The sequence below is a fragment of the Struthio camelus genome, chromosome 2 (assembly GCF_040807025.1).
Source record: "Struthio camelus isolate bStrCam1 chromosome 2, bStrCam1.hap1, whole genome shotgun sequence".
NCBI lineage: Eukaryota > Metazoa > Chordata > Aves > Struthioniformes > Struthionidae > Struthio > Struthio camelus.
In genome coordinates this window covers 39,106,889-39,128,373 of record NC_090943.1, presented here as the reverse complement: position 1 = coordinate 39,128,373, position 21,485 = coordinate 39,106,889, and the positions used below count along the sequence as shown (strand labels likewise).

The window sequence follows — 21,485 nt, the reverse complement described above, 5'->3', positions numbered from 1 at the left end:
ATTTGTGGATTTTTGGTGTAATGTATACAGTGCCAAATGCTGGTAATAAAGATTATTCTGTACAAAGGAATTAAACGTTTGAAACACAAGTCCACTCAGTGCCGTTTCATATACCTTGTGCTTTGCTGGTATTGGCACCAGGGATGGAAAAAAATGGTTTAACATATTGTTTTAACTTGGACTAATCTTGTCAATAAGGTAATGGTTGTATTAAATATAGTGAAAAACGTGCTCCCTCCCAATTGCCTGTCTGGATAAAGAGCACCGTATGACAAGGAAAGGTCTTATTTTATCGTATAGGTGAGTGTTATTCTTTTTAGCAGTCTATATGGTAGAATTAGTCTGTCTCTCCATCTCTGTGCATATGACTATTTTCGACTGCATTACAGAAAAACTGAGCTTCCACTGGGAGCTAGCAAGCTCCCATGACAGATTTTACTGCAGAAGAAGTCACACATGCTCCCCATGATAACACTTTAAATCTTTAGCCAGCCGTGATTTATTCGTTCATCTTTGTCTGATTATGACTTTTCAGTTGGCTAGTACTTTTGAGGCGAAAATACTTGGGCAGTTACCGAAAGTTTATCTAGTTGCCTTCTCTTTTTCTTTCTTCTTTTTTTCTTTCTTCCTTTCTTTCTTTCTTTCTAGCAATTGTGAAATGTGTTGAGAAAATCTCAACAGTGATATGAAACTGGGTACAACTCAAGAGGTTTATTTGATAGAGATTCTCGAAATGCTTGTGGCATAATGGGGTTCAAGTGCTTCCAATTCAGACTGTGCTTCTCTCTGTTTCTAGACAGCTAATGAACACAGCCAGAGTGGAAATGCTAACGGGGAGCATGTGCCATACTAGCCTGCAAGAGTTTTCACAACACTTTCTCGAGAGTAGCACTGTGCTCGGTAGGAAAAGTCATAGAAAGGAACTCAAGTGCTAGTAAATCTTTCAGGAAAGGACTGAAGGCCAAGATTTCCTTACTCGCCCAAGCATCTCCGAGAATAATTACTGGAATCAGTGCTTCTTTTCACGTAGGTAAGACCGCCAGGATAGGGTGCCTTGTCCCCCCCAGTAAGAAATCACGCTGCCCCAGCAATATTGTGAACATCACTTACTGTCCAAGGAGCAGGCACCATCTCAGTGAAATATTTAATGTGTCACTGGCAGAGTATGTTCAGCATCAAAGATGTGGCGGTTGCAAATACACTTAGCAAAACACTGTTGTCTCCAAAACTGACCTACAAGCAGGCCCGAAAAGCGTGCTTCCACTCACATATTGCTGTTTACTAAACCCTAAACTGCCTGCTGCCTCCTTATAAAGGAAGCAGAGTATAGTGAGGTAACTACTATCTGCAGTCGTGTAACTCTCGCTTTGTTTATTGCTGACGAATCCCTTACTTAAAGCAAAAATTAGCCCAGATTAGCACAACTGAACAAAAATCCGGTTGAAACATATTAACTGGCAATGCAGAATTTCTTTAGTGTGCAGCCTATGCGTGTAAACTTGTTTTGCTCCTATTGTAAAGAGAAATGAAATCACGCTGCAAATAGCAATTTTAGCGGGAATCATTAATCACCTCCTACAATAAATACTTCTTTGTAATTCAACAGCGGTTCTGAAAGGCATTCTCTTGGAAAAGTCTGTGAAGACGCAAAGGATTTTCCTGGAAAAAAAAAAAAAGTGGTCATGTGTAAAGACACAGCGTCTTGGCTGTCTGCTAAAAAAATGTACACTCTCTCGGTGGAGATTGAACCGCGGACTGCAAAATATCCCATGGCAGATTATCATCATTTAAGGTAAATTTTCCTTTATATCCCCTTCCCCCTCTCCCCTTTTTAAGAGCGGCACCGTGTTCTCGGGCTGGGAGCCCTTCTGCTCCCAGTTCGATACCGCCCGTCTTACAATAACTTCGAAAATTACATCGTCCAGTTTAAATTCCCGCATTGTGCTCCCTTTGCTAAGGCAACCAGGAGTTCACCGAGAGGACAAATTTTCTATCCCATTAATTGTTTTTTTTAGAGAAGCAGACTGACCCTTCAAACCCTTGACCTTTAAAGACAGTATTCTTTTTAATCCGGCACTTGGACCTAAATGTCTCTTTCTCTCCCTCCCTCTCTCTCGCTCTCCTGGTGTCTCTCACACACGTATTTATCTGCTCTCTCCACAAAGGCGAGCGCGGCCCAAAATGCTGAAAGTGGAAGTTTGTCAATATTTCAAAGAAAGACAAAATCACCTCGGAGTCAATCTAATGGCCGCAGGGAACACCACGCCGTTAACCTCGGTACCCACCTCCCCTCCACCCGTCAAGAAAAATGGTAGTTTTCCTAGGTCTCCCTCCTCGTTTTTCCTGCAGTCTCTTGCTATACCTGGTGTTTTATTACAAGGGGAACTCAGCTGTGACAAGCGCCTTGTGGTATTTAATAACTAGAACCGTTCTGCGTTGGAGGGTTATCCCAGTCTGTGACTTTTTTGGGGAAGGGGGGGTGAATTCGTGTCCCATGGACACTTAGTTTGTAAAAGGGGAAGGCGGGGAGGGGGAGAGCCCTCACACAGGCAGGGATCTTGACAGGCTTGTCATGAAGCTTCGTCTTCCCCTCGCGGGCCTGCCCCGCGGCTCCCCTGCCCCGGGGCTGGGGCGCCGGTCAGCATCGCCCCCGGCCCACCCGCCTTTCCCACACCTCTGCTGGAGCCCGCGCGGCTGCCCCGCGCTGCGCGGAGCCCTCCGCACGCCGCGGCTCGCCCGGGTTTGCCGGGGGGCTGCGCGGGGCAGGTTGGGGGAGACTCCGCGGCCGGCTCCTCCCGCTGCCCCGCTCCGCGGCCGGCGGCCCCCGGCAGCGCCCCCGCCTCCGCCCGGCCCACGCAAGACAATCCTGACCCGCGCAAATCAATCCTGACCCGCGCAGAGCAATCTCCACCAGCGCTTGGCAGGGCAGCCCCGGGGGCGCCATCCCTGATCCGATCTTATTTCCCCGTGCCACAAGTGATAAGTGCCCCCCTCGTGTTAACACACGCTGCTGAATGAAGGTCTGGATTCAAATGACTAATTTGGGCGGGGGGGGGGGTGTTGCACAGTTGCCCCATTTTGCTGCGAAGCGGGACAAACCTGCATTACTGCTGTCCAAGCGCTCTCCCTAGATAGTGAGGAGCTGTCAAAGCCAGCAGAGATTAGGGGACCCAAGTACGAGGATCCCTGCGCTCGCAGATAAAGGTGTTGCGTCTGTTCTGGTGGAGATATTGAAATTTTAATCTTTATGGTCACGTGACTCATTAAATAATTAATGCAGATAGTCAGGAATGGATCTGTGGCCGTCAGTCCTCACTAGGAGTGATTCTCTCACAAGTGAAACTCAACTCCTTGTTACTGGAGTTTGTTTTTCTTTCTTTTTTTTTTTCCCTTAAAAAAAACCACCTGATTTATCTTGAAAGATTCTAAACTTCTTAAGCAAGCAGTAGGGTCTGTGTTGGTAAGTAGGTAGTGTGTATTTCTAGCTTGATGACTTTAATTGTTTGTGCTTGCTTTGTCTGCTGAGCCTTTGCTTAACAAGTTTAATATTTAGAAATGTTAAATCTTTGTTTTAGCTGCCTTGTGGTCACATTATGGCTTTTGGTGATTAAGTGTTACCGAGGCAAACACATTTGATAATGTTCTAATTCACACTGTGGAAGGCTGGGTGCCACAGTGCAGGAGGACCTGCTTTGTTCAATTTTCCTGGCGTTAATAAATCACCGGCTCCTAATGCAGGGCCAAAAAAGCGATGGAAAGGCAGCGAGCATTGTAAAGGAAAAGTCATGGGCGAATTTCTCTATGACTCATTAGTCTGGACGATTTATGTACGAACTTAAAGTGCCGCAATGAATATTAGAGTTTGGGATAACAACAAATTAAAAAAAAAGTCATAGCGTTTGTAAAGTGCTTTATTGCTACTTAGCAACTCTTTCAAGAAGCATAGTTTAAAGGACTGTGGCAGCGTAAAATATGGTGGTGTGACTTAATAGCTCCGAAATAAATAACAGAAAGTCACCGGGACCATTTTCAGATACACACTCCATATTCAACACGAGTGGCGCGATCCGGTCAAGACATGCTTGATCAATGTTTATTGCCGTTTGTAACATGACTATTGATTAGGGATCAAAATGGGTAAGGTATGAGTTGAGCCTAAAATGCCAGGGGGTTCCCTGTGTGGTCGCTCTGGGCTGGTGGAGTGGAGTGAAAGGTAGAGCTAAGAACAACCCCAGGCAGCAGCGCTCGGGCTCCAACGATTGCAGATTAAACTTTCAATTTTCTTTTGTGTTTGCCAGTAGATTTTAGCAGTCAGCGCTTTAAAATTTATGAGACGGCAATAAACAGCTTAGTAGGCTATTATTGCATGATTTTATGTAGACTGGAGTTCAACACCAAATTTAAAATTATTAGAGTAATTATGGGACTACTAAATTACCAAAGCAAAGTCTCTGCTCGAAAAGTTCTCCCAAGATAGACTTAATATTTCCAAGGCTCAGACGACATCCTTCCACGAGAACTGTATTATTTAATTATTAGCATTTACATTTACTGACAATTTTAAGATGCGTTTGATGGCTTTTATTAGTGAGAATGAATACAGGGGGTACATTATAATATCTGACAAACTCATACATAAAAGTGATTCAGTAAGTGGCATCCGAAAAATCTGACTATTCTGTTACTGGATTGTGTACTATTGTTTATTTTAGGAAAAAATGGTTCTTTTGTTTCTCCTTCAATGGCTTTTAGTGATTACAAACGTAAAAAAAGTTGGGGGCCCGATCCTGTTTCCAGTGAAGTCAATTGCTAAACTCTTATTGCATTAGTGGTGCCAGGATCGGGCCCGGACTAACTGTTTGAATAAAAACCTATCCACAATAAGCCCTACATTTAAACTGGAACTCTTTCCGCGTTTTGTTCAATAGAGATGAACACCGCTAGTTGTGTTTAGTGTCTGTTCTTGATTAAATGATCCTAAACAAAGGTTTCCCAGAGGAAAATAAAGCAGACATTCATGGAACAAGAGTTTGGAATGACAATATTTCCAAACACTTGGAGACAGAAGGCAAAGCTGTCTACGGAAAAAAAAAAAAAAAAGGAAAGAAAGAAACCCACGCTTTTACTTCTCCGATAGCAGTGCTCTTCACCGTAGTGGAAAGCAGCGTTTAAGGGTGCCGTGCCAGGAGCCCGCGTCCCGCTCCCGCATGCTCAGCCGGGCTGCAGCTTTCCTGGGGAGCCCGGCAAACCCCGTCCTGCCTGTGAATGAATAGATACCTCCCCCTGCACTCCTCATTAAGGCATTGTTTGTTGCTTGTTTACAGAGAGCCTGTGCACCGAAAAACGCCGATCTGCTTGGCCGACAGAAGCCTGGAACAGTTCAGTCCAACACTTTCCGATTTTAAGAGGTAAGAGCCCGGGAGAGTGTGCCGTCTATCGGGGGATGCTTTCTTGCCTATTGCAGCCGGCGTCTAGAAGAAAGCCGTTTGCCTAATACCTGCATGTGGAAAAAGCCTGTCGGAATGAGATTTTTGTTGTGATAAATATTTAACCTAGCTGGAATTTTTCGGGGTTGGCTCTATCCATCTTCTGCGGCTGGTGAATGCGCGTGTCTGGGCAGACAAAGAGGTATACGGGACCTGAGTAAAGGCATTGGGAACAGGAAGGATGTAAACTCATTTGGAGAGAGAAAGAGATTGAGAATTTCTTTGTCCATTGCTCCTTCCCAAATCAAAGTCCTAAGGCAAGAGATGGACACTTGGAGCCATTTCAGTGCTGAATGGCTTATCACAGCTTGTTTGTTTGCCTCCTCCTTGAGGAGCTCCGCAGCGAGTCCTGCATGTTTTGCGACTGGAAAAGTTGAGTTACTGTGGCGATGTTAGAAAAGCTGACTTTTGTCTGAGCACACGCAGCAGAAGGGATCCTAACTAAGCTGCAGGTATTTGTCTCTCCTGGTATTGTTAGCACCGGACGTAGGTTGGTGTTTAATGACGGAGAGTTGTTAGAATCCGGGGTGCGATTGTTCCTCTGACAACAGCAAAGTAAAGCTTTCCAGAGCCAGCATTGTCTTACGGCAGTCCTAGAGGTGGGAGGATTATATAGAATTAGCTTAAATTCCTGCTAGATTTACCTGCTTATTTTTGGACGCTGATGTACAATTAGTATATTTTACTACCTTTTAAAAGCAGCCATCAATTACAGGACTACAAGGGGTCTTTGTGTTGACTTAATGGGCTGCTTAAATCTTGAGCAGAAAAAGCCAGTGCAAATGGCTATTCACTCTTACGATGGGAAATTAAAAGCGAAAATATGATATGAAAGAATAACCAGATCTTCCTCCGGTGGCATGTATCTATAACATTTCGTGCAGAGATATTTTGGATTCCTAAAATGACCCAGCACTCACAAACTCAGCTTATTCTCAGCAGAACTACTTTCACAAGGCTACAGTGGATAGCTGTATTCTTGTTATCTGTTTCGAAAGGATCAAAGACCAACTTTATCTCTATTAGACCCACAGATGTAGGTAAACAGTTCTGCATCCCCATAGATTTCAAATTTTTCGAGGAAGTAAGGCAATAAATACTTGTATTGTATGATGATTCCCATTTCTTCTCCACATGGGAGTGATAGCCTTACCTCTTAACAAGTGACATAAACATAAACTTGAAAGACAGTAAAAAGCCCAAAATCTATTTATATTAAAGGTAACTTTAAATAGCATTAATGTGGCTATTAATTCCAGAGCTTGCACAAAGGCTCTCTCCTAATGAATACGTGTTATGAACTCAAATCTGTTTGTTGTTACTGAGCTTGGAATTTCAGCTCACCTCGAAGCCATGTGTATAAAGGACAGAAAAATCAGTAGCAGACCTACTGATAAGCACCATATTTTCTTCTGGAAACAGTGTTTCAGGTTTCCAGATCATTAGGGTAACAAAACACAATTTTGAAAGTCCAGAAACAGGAACAAAGCAATACATGGAGTGGCAGGGGAAATCAAGTGTCTGCTACGTACAAGATCATTTGAATTTGTATTTCAAAACTCATAATCACGTTACTAGAGCAAATAAAGTGTTTTCCAAAACTGGTGGAAAGGAATCCTTTTCAGCTGCGATTCGGGACACTGTGAAGTTAGGAAGACTCACTCTCCTGCCTTCCCAAAGCACCCCCTGTAGAAGGTATTCACACATCAAGAAGTTACTTTTCTTAAGAATTAATTAGTTTCCCCACTACATATAAGAAGTTAATTGTTAAACAGTAGTTTTAACATTAACTTGACCATTAATACTAATAAAGATGTTCATAGAAACATTGGTTTTGAAGCCAATAGCCATACCTAGCGTTAAGGCATTTAAGCTGACTTATGATTGTGATTTATTGCTTTTGTAGTTTCTATTTGCTCAGGACTGCAAGTTCTAAAGCCATCTTTCTGCTTTTGACGCAAAGCAGTCGATAACTTTTTACAACAGACCCAAGAAAGACTTGCTCTGCCTTTTTTCAACATCTGCTCCATTCCCCATTAATTTCGGTTGCATTGTTGCAGAAGAACTTCTGTGCGTGTTTCTTTCATGGGATCTAAGCGCGTGGCGTTTAAGAGAGCCATGCATCCACAGCGAGTAAATATCATTCTTGGTTTACGTTTAGTATGAGGGCTTCAGATTTACAAGTCTGATAGTTACAGACTTGGAGATATCGTGTGTGGCTAATGCTCTCTTTTTCTCAAAGGTATGTACTTTTTATTCCAGTTCTTAGCGAGGGACAGTATGTGCACACCCTGCTACTATTTTCCATATGAAAAATTGCACGTTCTTCCTCTGTTGTAATGTCACGCTGACTTTGCTGCAATGTCCACTAATATACACTGTTACTGATGGGTTTAAAATCCAGTGGTCCACTTTCACAGTCCAAGAGAGGGTATGCAAGGAAAAAATCGCCTTTCAAAACAATTCACTTTCTGTTCATTAAGGTACAGGTGAAACGGTAACAGGGGATAGGTAGTTAGCTGAAAGTTTCCTTCGAGTTCGTGGGGCTGGTGGAAAGATTTAGCAAGGGTATATATATCATGATGCAAAATGCTGGAGTCGCAGAACTGGAGCAGGAACACGTGAAGAGCCTGAACTATCTGGTTTTCTTTGACTCTTTCCAGAAAAGTTGTGTGAGTTTAGGGTTTCTTTGGTTTGTTTAGCTTATTGTGTCAATAGCAAAAGTTAAACAGTCTTAGAGGGAAGATGTAGGGTGTTCTTACAGAGGCGAAGCTGGTTCACTTGGTAGGCTGGCTCAGGGGCTGAATAAGGCTTTGCTCTTTTTTTTTATTTTTTTTTTCCCCTTAGGCAGAGAGCTCCCCCCTCCCCAATTTTTTTCATCGTTACAAACCTATAATTTTGTGCATCAGTCAAACTAGATGTATAGGAAATGCGTAAGCACAGGTTTAACAGCAAGGTCCCCAAAGGTTTTGCAAAATTCAGAGCCACGCCAGTGAAGGAAGGTGTATTCTTCATAGTGTGTTACAAGGACAAAAACCAACTAGCCTCTTAGAAGAGCCTCTTTTTTGCCTTTGTCAGGTAATTATAGGTCTTTTTAGTTTCTACAGGAGCCCTGATGTAAAGTGTGGGAGTCGAGCAAGCCCTGTACAATGGCAGGGTAGAGAAGGCTGGGCGTGGGGGGAAGGCTGGTAATCGTCCCACTTAGAAGAGGACTGGAAATAATGGTATTAAGATTTGGGCTTTCTTCGGGGTTGCAGAAGACATGCAGCGTGGAGCAGACTGGCGGGCCTGCAGAACAAATGCCGGTTAATTAGGCTAAGTATCAAAGTGCAGTGTAATCCCATATTACGAAAATAACTGCTCTTACCTTCCAATGGGCTTTGTGCAAAGAAATGTTAGTGTGGGAGGAAAGAGAATCAACCCCCCCTCTCCATTATCTCCATCTCTTTTTTTTTTTTTTACCCTTCCTTAAAACTCTTCTTTAACATATTGGGTTAAGGCTTTAAAAGCAAAGGCTCGCTCTAAGAAACCCTGTTCCTTCAATGATTCCCTATTTCAAATAAAAGGATTTAAGTTGACGTATGACCACGTGAGCACATAATACAGCGCATTATTGTGGCATTTGGAGTGGAGACCCGGTCTGGCTCCGTCTGCGATTACGCTTTTCCAGTTTCTGTTCAGAGCAAGCACTGCTTTCTATTATTTTTTTTCCTGCCCCCATCACCGTCCCCGCAAGAGCTGGCCATTTCGCTGACAGCTTTCGTTCCTTATGGAAAGATTATTGTCGAGCCGAGAGGACGAAATGCTTCGTTAGAAAGGATGGATTTTATTTTAAGGTATTTCCGTTGATTGTTCATTTATGTGGTGAGTTATTGCTGTTCGAGGCAAAGGTCAGTAGAAAAGGCTGCAGCGAGTGCGTGTGTGTGCGTGCGTGTGTGTGCCCCCGAAGCCAGACTGCTTCCCCCTTTGTTTCAATTTGCTGCGGTAAATATTCAACTCTCCCCTCGCAGCGAGCAGACCAGGGAGAGTTTGCTGCTTTATTTATTTTTCTCCATAGAGATCCCACACCGCATTTGATGGCCAGCTGCCTCGGCTCCGTCCCCTCGATTGCCATGTTGTCATTATTTATGATCGGCTAGAGATGGGAAGCTTCTTTTATTCTTGTTGGAATTTTTATCTTTATGCTTGCGTGTTTGTTTGTTTATTTCTGTGTCGGGGGGTGGGTGGAGAAAACGGTGTGTGTGTGAGGGGACACTCCTCGGCTGGGGTCGTGCTCGGGTGTGCGGCGGCGGCGGTTGTTGTTTTATGTGTGTTTGTTCGGCCGATGCCGCCCTGTAAATCGATGAGTATGCAATTGTGCTGCCATTTTATTTATGATGCTTTAGTGATACTTTGTTTACCCTGCACGGAGGGCTGCATGGGCGCCCTGCTCTGTGGCAAAGCTTCCCTTTCCAAACGAGCCTCAGACGCTCGTCTTTATTTGTCCTCGGTGAGAAGGAGCTCAACCAAGAGCGAGCCGTGGCTTCTAACAATAAATCAACCCTGGAAATGTGGTTTTTTTCTCTGAATGAGGATCTGGAAAGAGAGAAGAAAAGGGGGAGGAGTGGAGTCTATCTTTTAGGAGAGCATATACTAATCCTAAATTCTTCTCCATACCGTCTTATACATATAATATATCCATATTTATAATTATATGAGCTTATGCTCATGCATATAAATATATGTGAATATAGCTGTATACAAGGAATGCACTTTAACCGTCGAAAATGAAGGAATTACTTGGTTATCCATGCAGGGCAAAATGTTACATAAAATGACATCCCCCGGTGGGTCCCGGCTTTGGGAAAGGTCACAGCGCTGAGGTTTTCTTTCCCCCAATTTGGTCAGCGCTTCTCGCCTATTTCTGCTGTACCATTTTGTCCCCAGTTACCGGGTGCTTGTAATTACTCAGCTTTTGAGGGGTTAGAGAGAGCGGGAGAGAGGAAGAAAAGTGAACGTTTGGAAACAAAACGTCCGCTGAAAACAAAAAAGGGGTATTTCCACTTGAAACTATTCGCTGCTATTCTATAGGGATCTACAGGGCAGAAATAGTGGTGCTAGTTTCTCGCTTTCTTGCTCTCCAGGCTGCTCTCCGAACAGAATTGACCCAAATAAATGCTATTTCCCCTTCTCGCCATCCTGGATGGTGTTGTTCTTTATTAGACACAGTGTCTCTCTTGTGCCTAGGAAGGAGAGCTATTTCACTCCCAGTAGTGTATTTAAAAGGGAAAGTTGGCTTGGCCGTATTTTGAAATGGGCCAAAATGCGCCTCCAAAATAAAGTGTAAGCTTTAATTGCAGCTCAATTACTTGGCAGTGTTTCCTCTGATTTATGACCTCGTTCGGATGCATTTTGACCCAGTTAAAACACTCATAAATAATACCGTCCTACTGTAGAGCAAAAGAAAGCAAGGGGACTTTTGTAGGAGAGGGATATTTCGGGCGGCTTGTGTAAACAACCTCAGTCTGCTGAGCAAATAGCAAAGCGTCCGTTGCGATTCTTTGGTGTTAGAGAATATAAGCAGTAATTCAGATTAACCACGGCTGCTTGCACTATTCGTTAGTTCACTTATTCTCTTAGGCAGCTAATATACCCGACAAACTCTCCAATGACTTGAGTAGGCATGGCTTCCAGAAGTTGTCCCATTCTCCTGTGAGTCCCCTCCTCGCTAATTCTTCCCTAAGAGATCCCCCCAAATCGGCCATGAATTATAGGGTTGCCTGCTTGTACTGCGGAGCATCCAAGGGTAAAACGCTTTATGGCCGTTATTTTATTCGGAAACTAATGATAATTGCGTGCAAGGGGAGAGTCCCGCAGAATGTGACTCTTTGGGAAGAAAATGCAGCTCATTTCTGACTCATGTATCAGCCCTGAACACTCCCAAACCCTCTCCGAGCTGAGCGCTATCGCTCTCTGCGGAACGTAGCAGAAAGAAAATATTCGGCCTCTGAGGGGAAAAGACAGATAAAAGCAGCAGGGATCTGTGCGTTGGGACATGTTACCTTGACTTATCCCTCCATCATAAGACACATAAAAAAATCATCTTCTCATGTTTAAAATGACCTCTTTGGGGAGAGAAGGGGCGTGGGGAAATGGGGCTAATGGGTGAAATATCGCAAAATACTCTTTGCAGGCAGTAAGACGAATGGCGGAAATACTTCAGTATTCCTATGAACCACTTCAGCTCTCACAATTAAAGTCCCTTGCAAATCCTTTCAGTTTAAAAAAGATCCCATCCCCCTCCCCTTCCTTGTCCTCACTCTTAAATACCCTTAAATACTCGCTATTAAGGAAACACAGACAGAATATCCAGCTAGAGACAGCTCCAAAGTTTAAATGCACTCATACGAAAAGATCAAACAAGCTTTCGGTAGCGCTCCCCAAACCGGCACCGTGCCTCGCGTCCGCAGGTTTCTGGAGTCCTAAGTTCTCACTTCCCAAATTTTCCTCTTTATTCCGGAGGGCTCTGCCGGGGCTCAGCGGTGCCTCTCGCTATTTGGTCGGGAAGCAGGGCGAATGGCCGATCAGCAGTTTCAGAAGAAAGTGTGGGGTTGATTATTGACTAAAAAGACTTTTCTTCCGATGCAACATTCAAGAGGTTGTTTGAAGCAAAATGCATACGCGGGATTTTTGCCTCTCCTCCCCTCCTACGCTGCCCGCTTCCCCTTTCATGTGGTGCCTTCTCACTTATGCCATAAGGAGCAAGTGTTTTCTGTTTTAGTGCTCTGTTTACAGCTTTCGTGCATGAAGTCATAAATCTTGCATAGCCATAAATGACAAAAACCATTGGTATGCGTAAGAGGCCACCCCAGCCTTATAGTGCTTTTTATTTCTCGCTTCCCCCTCGCTTTGTTTGTACTTTAAGATGACGCTGGGCTCCCTCCTGCTTTAAACGGACTAGTTATATTTCTAATGCCTTAATTAACGAAGTAACGTCAAATTTACACCTAGGCATTATTCGGAGCCTCCGCTTAACGCACGGAGCCCAGGACCTATCCAGAGGGCTGCAACTGGATCTAAGTTCTTGTGTGGGCACGGTAGCTGCTGCAGATAAAGGGGGGGGACACTGGCACCACCGCTGCCGAAAGCCCCGGGAATGCCGAGAGCCGGGAGCACCTTCCCCGTCGCTGGCGAGGAGCGGGGGGTGAGGGCAGGGTGCGTGGCGCTGCCGCGGCGTCCACGCGGGGCTGAGCCCACGCGTCCCCCCGGGGGGCTGCGGAGCCCGCTGCCCGCCTGGGCAGCACATGCGGGCGGGCGTGTGTGCCTGAGCTCCTGTGTGTCCGTCCCGATGCTGGGGACGTTTGGGGAGGAGGAGGTGGGGGTGGGGGGGAATGTCTGTGTGTACATCTGTGTGTGTGTGCGCTCACGCATGCATGAGTTAATAATTAGTAACTCTAATGATTTCCATCGCGGCTCGGAAAGCATTGCCCAGAGCGGGGATCCTGGCGGGCTTTGGTTGGCTCTGCGGACGCAGGGCCCGGCTGTGCGGGCTGCTGGCCTCGCCGGGACTCGGGGGGCTGTGCCGGGCTCCCGGCGCCGGCGAGCGGGAGAGGGGCTATTCCCTCGCCGCCCCCAAACCCCACTCATAAGAGGGACAAAACAAACAACCCCACAACAGCAACCCCGGAGGCTGGTGAGAGCGACCCTTTGTGAGCGCCGTTTGTCTTCATTAGCATAATTTTCCTGGACTTTAGTGACGCCTGGGTGCTGGGGGGAGCTGCACTCCTTCACTGCCGCACTCCTTCGCTCCTTCTCCCAGCCCCCACCCTGCCCCAGACTTCCCCAGGCGGCTGCCTTTCTTTCTTCCTTCCTTCCTTCCTTCCTTCCTTTTTTTTCTTTCTTTTTTTCTTTTTTTTTTGTTTAACCTCCCCCCCTTTCTTCTTTCCTCTCTCTCCTTCCTTTCCCCACCAGGCGCGGGGAGCAGCCCTAGGAAACGGCCCCGTGCTCCGCGGCCCGGCGCAGGAGGAGCCCGGGACGCCGGGGACCGCTCGGAGCAGGGTGGGCAGTGTGGAGCGGGGAGGGGGCCGGGGCCGGGGCCGGGGCTGGGGCCGGGGGAGGAGGGTGTCCGGAGCCGCCGTCCCCAGCCCGGGCGGGCAGGGCTCGCCCCTCCCGGCGGCCGGGCTGCCCGGTGAGGAGCGGAGCCGGTGCCCATCCCGCAGCCGCAGGCACTTGGCTGCGGGGAAATAGTCCTTGCTCCCTGGGTTGTGTCGCCGAGCCTCCAAAAAAAAAAAAAAAAAAAAAAAGAAGCATGCTGGCTTCCGCCTCAGTCGTCAGAAGTTAAGGTAAGCAGGCCACAAATACGCTGCTATCAGTCGTGAATGGCGGAGTTTATGTCCCAGTGATTTATGACCGTAGACTTAAATGTCGGTTCAAGAAGAGTTCACAAGCTGGGGCTTCCTTCCAGGCAGTGACTGATACCCTTACACTTTCGTGTTCAGGCAGCTCTCTCTCCTCTTCCCCCTCCACCCCCCCATACCTTCCCTCAACTTTGTCTTTATCTGAAGGAAATCTTTCAGGGGGGCTACCTGTTTTTTTTTGTTTGTTTTTTCGTCCTAGATTCGGAGCTTGGGGCTCGGCTGGGAGTTACAGGGAAGAGATTTCGTGTCTTTAGCAATGGGGAAAGCGGAGGAAAGGAGTGGGTAGGGGACAGCTGAAATGCGAAGTGGGGAAAATGGGGGGGACCTGCCTTCCCCAGGCAGCTTCCATCTACTGCCTGCCTGAAGGGGGTGGGGGGCATGTTGGTAAAGGGCAGTAGTGTATTCCACAAACGGAGACAGAGCCGATGAAACGGACACTGAAAAATTGGGGGCCCAGCTGTGTTTGTGAGAACTGGCCTTTTGTCTTTGCGAGAGGAATGGGGAGCTCTTCCCACTCCAGGCACCAGTGCTGGTCGCAAACTTTATCTCTCCCTCCTCTCTCGCCAGGGCGCTGTTATTATCGTTATCATTGTCGCTATTATTCCTGCTATTACGGTTTCCGAGAGTAATGGCCGTGTGCTCATCAGGTCACCCCGCTTCTCTGTAAGTTTATAGAACCTGGTTACTTTGAGGCCAAAAGTGGGTGTCGATCTTTATTTGGTGGCTGACGGCCGAATATTCAATAATTTATTGCCTTCGAAATAAAGTTGCCCATTGTTTGCGCTCCTGGCGTGCAATTTGTCTGTGGGAATAGTGCATGCCTGGTTTTCTACTCAGTAATCTGTGTCATGGTTTACTGGAGCAAACTTCAAAACGTTCAGGAGGATGCGAAGTATTTGAAGTCGCGATCATGAAAGACCGGTGCATTTGTAAAATCACTGTTACCTCATTATTTGCTCATTTTGCTCTTGCAGCGGTGTCTCTATTCTCTCTTTCTGAAGCAAAGGAATTGAGAAAAATCACACTAGGCCTAGCTATCATTAGGGAAGAGAGGCGAGGAGCTGGAAATTGTCTGTGTTCCTCAGATCTTTTTCGGCTTATTAGCTTAATAACATCCAAAGAGCTTGATTAGTGCAATAATACAGTAGCCGCCCTGCTGTAGGTGTGTTACCTTAAATTTGTTACGATCTAACAAAGGGAATACTGTTTTCTGAGAACTTGTATAACTTGAAAGGCGTAGAATGCGATCATTTGGTGCATCTGTTGTGTAACATTTTTCGCCTCTAAGCATTTGTCGTCGTTAGATGTTTGGGGGAAAGTATCCAGCAGCGTAAATATAAGGAAAGTGGTAAAAGAAATTAGGGCTATTCTGACCCGAATAGACGAAGTTGTTTGTCAGCAAGGGGAGTCGGGGACTGTGAGGAATACGTTTTAGTTTCTGAGAACAATGTGCGTGTGGAAAGAGCTCCTAGATCGGCTATAACGTACAGGTCCCCTCTCCCATTGGTATGGACCATTCCTTAGCTGGTTGTTTTCAGGCAGGTAAGCAGTAGAGTTTAGCTGGAAAAAAAAAAAAAAGGAAAAAAAGAAGGATGGGGCGGCGGGGGGGAAGAGGGAGAGAGAAAAGGGATTCATCCGGGCAGGAGAAGCATTCTCTGGGTTTGTGTCCACCCTGTCTCTCCCCAGCCAAGTGACCCTCATACATCAAATTACATAGCAGTTTCCAAGACAGACCTATTATCGCTAAGTTGGAAGGAAAGTTCAAGCCGTGGTCATGGAGATGAACGCTGGTTTTTCAGGTTTCTGGTGTGTTCCCCCCCCCCCCCCCAATCCATCATGTTTTAACAGGTAGAATCTGGCTGGTTCCATGACAAGTTAGTGCCTTGAAAATCACTGCCCCCCCCGCCAAAAAAAAAAAAAAAAAAGCTAAAGTGTCTCCTTCGCCCCTCCGGGACTTGCTGAAGTGGCTCGGCCTTGGAGCAGGTCCAGCTCAGCATCCCGGGGGCGAGCTCTGCGGGGGGCTGCGGGGTCGCGCCGACCCGCCACGCTCCGGGGCCGCCCGGCCGCGCTGCGCTCCCACCCGCGTCCGCGCGGGCGGCCAGGGGCAGCCACGCAGGGGCAGCGGCTCCGGGAGCGCTTGACCTGCGCGCCTCCAGGTAGTGGGCGAGCGCGGAGGGGAGAAGGCGCTCCCTTTGTTTGTTTTCGCACCGAGCGTTTCGCGGGCAAGCCAAAATCTGTCACTTCGGATCGGCGCGTGTAAATATCTTTGGCTGTGAAACCTTTCCACCCCGCTCCTGCCCCCTGCCACACAGAGAGAGGAACAATCTCATGTGTTTCTTTGAAGTTGTAGGGAGAGCTGCAACCTGGAGAGAAAGGCTAAAAATAAAACGACACTGGTTACAGGCGAGGGTTTGATCCTAGAGTGGGAATGAAGAGCTAGCCCAGCCCCTCCACATTGCAGATTCCTCGATCACCCTTATCTCAGAGACTGGTATTAAAACAGCCTCTCGGTGATAAACGATCAAACCCCTTGCCGTGTGGTGCCCTGCTCTGTTTCTTCAGAAGAAAGAAAGAAAAAACCCTCGAAAGCCCCTATCCTGGTGCAGCAAAGTGCATGTTTGTAGCTGCCAGTAAATCCAGGCAGCTTTTATATCAAAATGCTCCACGCCTGAGGCCAAGTCATGCTGCTAAATATTGCTGACCACTTTTTCTTTTATGGCTTTCATGTCACTTAGCTATTGAAAGTAAGATGGATTTGTACCATTTCTTCACCCTGCTCTGCTCTCCCCACACCCCAGGTCTGCCCGGAGAGGCCATTGGAGGAAGAGCGCCACGTGACAGAGGGGTGCCAATGTTATTCTCCAAGGGTGTCAAGACCCTGTCAGTTTGCGAAATAAATATTGGGAAACAACGAAATGCAAAAAGCGACCTACTACGACAGCTCTGCAATCTATGGTGCCTACCCCTACCAAGGAGCAAATGGTTTCACTTATAATGCGAGTCAGCAGCAATATCCTTCGTCTTCACCACTTGTGGAAACTGAGTACCACCGCCCCGCGTGCTCCCTCCAGTCCCCTGGCAGCTCTGTGTCCCACCACAAGGCCAATGACATCAATGAGAGTTGCATGAGGACCCTCCCCAGCCAGCCTCTCCAGCCCCCCAGCCTCGCAGACCCGCAGGCCCCACCACAGCCGCCTCCAGCCCAGCAGGCGCAGCCTCCACCTCCGTCCTCCACCTCACCATCTCAAAATGCCAGCAGCAACCCTGCCCCAGCCAACCCCACCAAGAGCCCAGCTCTTAACTCGCCCACCATGTCCAAACAGATATTCCCGTGGATGAAAGAGTCTCGGCAAAACACAAAGCAGAAAAACAGCAGTTCCAGTTCAGGTACGAAACACGCTCCCCCTCTCCCTGGGTCCCCCTGGGCTGGCCATGTGTCCTGTGGGGAGGAGGGGACCCCTGCCTGCCTTTACTTTTGGGAGGGAAGGGGGATCTTTTTTCTCTTTGATTTGATCCTCTCCCCTCTTTGGGAAGGGGTTCCCACTGCTTGCAAAGAGAGATCAGCTAATAAACAACCCCCTGCAAAACTTTCCAGCGTTGTAGGATGGATCCAAAGTGATTTTATTTCCCAGTGGCTAAAGTAGTTGCACCCTCCTGCATCTATCACATTTCGTAGGTAATCCCCCCTCCAGTAAATCATGTCAGTGCAGAGCAGCCTAGGCCGTAAGCCAGAGGCCTGTCCTGAGTACTTTGTTGGCATAGTGCTGTTAGATTAATAAGACAGTGACCTATCTCTGCTGAAGTGTAACACGAATAAAATAGCTCATAATCATGTGCAGTCAGGATCAATGCCCTGCAGGCAGTCAGAAGCTCTTCCTACTTTAACAAGTTGATTGGCAAAGTTACAAGCCTGGTAAACAGAAATCATTCTGGAGTGCCATAAACTTGAGCCCATAAAATATTATTTGAGGGATGGAAGTGTGCATTAACACTTTTATTACTCAAGAAAACCCAAATCGATAACACTGGTGCTAGCTCTAATGCTTATATTAACCTCTTCCTCTTTTTCTCTTAAGTGTTTCTTGGAACTAGAGTCCCAAACTTTAGTAAATGTCTTCTCCAGTGTGTTTTTTAAGGCTGTGGTAACATTACTGTTTACAGCCTGCCATATTGTGTATTTATTTTACTAAAAAGCAATAACATTTAAATATGTGCGTATGCCTATATACAAGCATAGCCACTGTATGTTCTTATAACATATACTCTGGCCCCCAATCACTACCATATGTTTGTCTATGCTATACGCTAGATATGGTAGAAATACAGTATAGTCAATTCTGTGCACGAGTGCATAACTCTATGTTATAGTAGCCACCTAACCTTCAGACATCTGTAGCTGATTTTTTTTTGTTTTAATTGGAGTTTTCAGAAAAAGGGTTGTAGATCTTTACAGTACTGAGAAACAGCTAGTTCTTGAAGACTGTGATCCTGGGATGTCAACAGAGTCATAGCTTCACCTTCAGAGTTTCTAAACCCAGCTTTTTTTCCCTGGAACTTTCTTTTTCTTTGTTGTAAAGCTAATCAGTATACTGTAGCATTGACTGTCATTTCTAAAGGGAGCAAATATAGTCTTACAGTGACCCTGTTGATGTGAAGGAAGTCCACTGTGAGTCATTTGAGGCTTGTAGTTTGGCGTGACTGAGCTCCAGGTGGGAGTACTCCTTGCACACCTGGACTTCTTGTGCCCCAGAGCTGGGCTCCCCATGTGCTGGTGTTGTCTCTGGTTGCTGTGTTCAGGTTCGTCATGCTGATTGTGTTCTTTGTGTGATTTACATAGGTGAGAGTTGTGCTGGTGATAAAAGCCCTCCAGGGCAAGCCTCTTCTAAGCGAGCCCGTACAGCTTACACAAGTGCCCAGCTGGTAGAACTGGAAAAGGAGTTCCACTTCAATAGATACCTTTGCAGGCCACGAAGGGTAGAGATGGCCAATTTGCTCAATCTCACAGAAAGACAGATCAAAATCTGGTTTCAGAACCGCAGAATGAAATACAAAAAGGATCAAAAGGGCAAGGGCATGATGACCTCTTCAGGAGGACAGTCCCCAAGCAGAAGCCCGGTCCCTCCAGCTGCTGGGGGATACCTAAACTCTATGCATTCTTTAGTAAACAGTGTCCCCTACGAGCCCCAGTCACCTCCATCATTTAACAAGCCTCATCAAAATACCTATGGCATCCCTGCATCATACACTGCTCCTCTTAATAATTGCCCACCTCCTCAAAAGAGATACACGGGGACCGCAGCTGTGACACCTGAATACGATACTCATCCTCTTCAAGGCAACGGTTATGGGAATCCACACATACAGGGAAGCCCCGTCTATGTAGGGGGCAACTACGTGGAGACCATGACCAATTCTGGGCCTTCCATCTTTGGTCTAACTCATCTCCCTCATCCTCCCTCTGCCAACATGGACTACAGCGGGGCTGGGCCAATGGGCAACAGTCACCACCATGGACCTTGTGATCCACACCCGACATACACAGACCTTACCGCTCACCATCCTTCTCAGGGAAGAATTCAGGAAGCGCCCAAACTCACCCATCTGTAAGACACAGGAGTCATTAAGTGGAACATGAAGTCCCCAACTTTATAAAAGTACTTGCGCCCTCCCCTCTCTCTGTCCTTCCCCTACTATGTGCCCTCCCCTCTCTTTCTTGTTTTTTTTTATTTGTTTTGGTTTGTTTTGTTTCCTTTGGTAAAAGCATTCTCTAGTTTATGTGACGTAGCAATATTTGTTGCTTGAATCGCTCTATAGTTTCACTAGTGAGTATTTATCTTCTTGAACTGTAGCCTTGTGTCTCACTTTGGGAGTATACATAGGCTTTATACTTTTCCTTCTACACTTTTATCAAAACAGGGTATATGAACAAATTTTCTATAAAAGGAATTCTTAAATGTGAATTTGTTCGTACATGATTGATCCCATGGGGAAGCAATTTTTTTTATTGCACTTGTTTTAAATAGCGAGAAAGACATCAAAAGCGCTTGGACAGGGACTCCCTGGACAATTATTAATACGTGTAAGTCTTTCAATGTGTGTATGCTGGTGAACATTCAGATTTATTTATATTTTTTTTTGCAAACATTGAATAATCTAAGTGTTTAAAATTTTATTTATCCCCATTTGTTCATATTTATATATATATAAAAAATCTGTACCCTGAATATTCAGGAGGTATTTACCTGGCCATATGTTAGATGGCATATCGGCACGTGTAGGAAATATCATTTGAAAGGAAACTATAACTCCTTTATTAAAAGTGATGATAACGATGATGATGACGATGCAATAAAATCTGGGAAAAAGATCGCAGTTTGAATAATTTATGCTTGTAACATCCAGCTAGGCAGAGAGTCTGTACAGCTGAAAAGACTAGATTTGTTTTGAAAGTTATACATTCCTTGCTGCTCACGTTCTGAAAAAAAAAAAATAAAGTTTTTATTCTGAATAACAAAGAGTTAAGCACGTATTATTTGCAAAAGAAGGGAGAGCCCTTCATGACGTGAGGAGTTAGCAAACTCGGCTGTAAACTCACGAGTATCCACTCTCCCACCCGAATGGCTTCATAGCGCCTTTTTCAGTGTTTTACAGATAGGCAGAGGGATTTTTTAAATGGGGTTTAAAAACCTGCAGCGGGCGGTACATCCTGCTACGCCCCGGGCTCGCTGGCAGCCGGGGAGCGAAAGGCGGCGCGGGCCGGGCCGCGGGGCAGCAGGGCCGCCCGGGCGGTGGCGCGGAGCGCGCCCTCTCCGCGCCCGTGTCCTTTCCGCGCCCGCGCAGCGCCCGCGGGGGTGGAGGGGCAGGCTTTGCTCTCCGAAAGGGGCTGATTCCCCTGCTTCGAGCCCGTGCAGGAAAGGCCCCACCGGCCGCGGAGCGCTGCGCGCAGCGGGGACGGAAGAAGCGCGGGGAGCAGAAACCTAAGCAGGCAGGCAGGGAGGAGGGTTGTGTGTGTTTGTGTGTTTGTGTGTGTTTGTGTGTGTGTGTTTATGTGTGCATGTGCGCGGGGGTGGGGGGAGCAAGCGAATGGAGGGCCGCGGAGCTCAGAACAGGCCGTGCGCGGACGCGGAGCGGAGCGGACTCCGCGCTGGGGGATCGGGCCCGCTGCCAGAGCCGGGCGCGGCTGGGGGCCATGTAAGGAGCGGATCTGCCCCCGCACCCGCTCCCCACCCCCGCCGGGTGTGTGTATATATGTGTGTATATATATATATATATATATATATATATATATATTTTCCTTTAAAGAAGCGCTTTTTCTCTCGCCTGATTTCGGGTTGCTGGTGTCGGTCGCGCCGCCAGGCCTCCCCCCGGCAGACGCGGGGGAGGGGGGCCTGCGCTCCCTGCCTTCCCGCGGGTGCGGCCGTACTGGGGGACAATATCGCGAAAGCGCGACTTCCCCGGCGGCTTTCGGCTCCAGACGGGCACCGCAGGCACCCGCGGGGGGCTCCGGCCCGCATCCGTCCGAGGGGGAAGCCAGAAACTCCAAGGCGTCTGCTTAAATGCGATTTTTCTTCCTTTCAGGCGAAACGCCCGTAATTTTTAGATT

At 47.0% G+C, this 21,485-nt stretch overlaps 1 protein-coding gene across 14 annotated transcripts in view; it reads left to right on the top strand.

Annotated features, from left to right (window-relative positions):
• The window catches only part of HOXA3 (homeobox A3), a 44,832-nt gene extending 24,438 nt beyond the window's left edge, over window positions 1-20,394 (top strand). For 4 of the 14 annotated variants that reach the window (XM_068935212.1, XM_068935215.1, XM_009676424.2 and 1 more), the window contains 4 exons: window positions 1,607-1,792; window positions 5,325-5,408; window positions 16,681-17,269; window positions 18,720-20,394. In XM_068935212.1, the coding sequence (XP_068791313.1) occupies window positions 16,798-17,269; window positions 18,720-19,489 (1,242 nt within the window). In that variant the 5' untranslated portion in view covers window positions 1,607-1,792; window positions 5,325-5,408; window positions 16,681-16,797 and the 3' untranslated portion in view covers window positions 19,490-20,394. Of the gene's footprint in view, window positions 1-796; window positions 1,031-1,606; window positions 1,793-2,165; window positions 2,312-3,163; window positions 3,461-5,324; window positions 5,939-9,081; window positions 9,323-12,955; window positions 13,175-16,680; window positions 17,270-18,719 lie in introns of those variants that run through there. The other 10 variants (XM_068935213.1, XM_009676423.2, XM_068935216.1 and 7 more) reach the window with 7 other exon arrangements.
• Window positions 20,395-21,485: the final 1,091 nt, after the last annotated feature.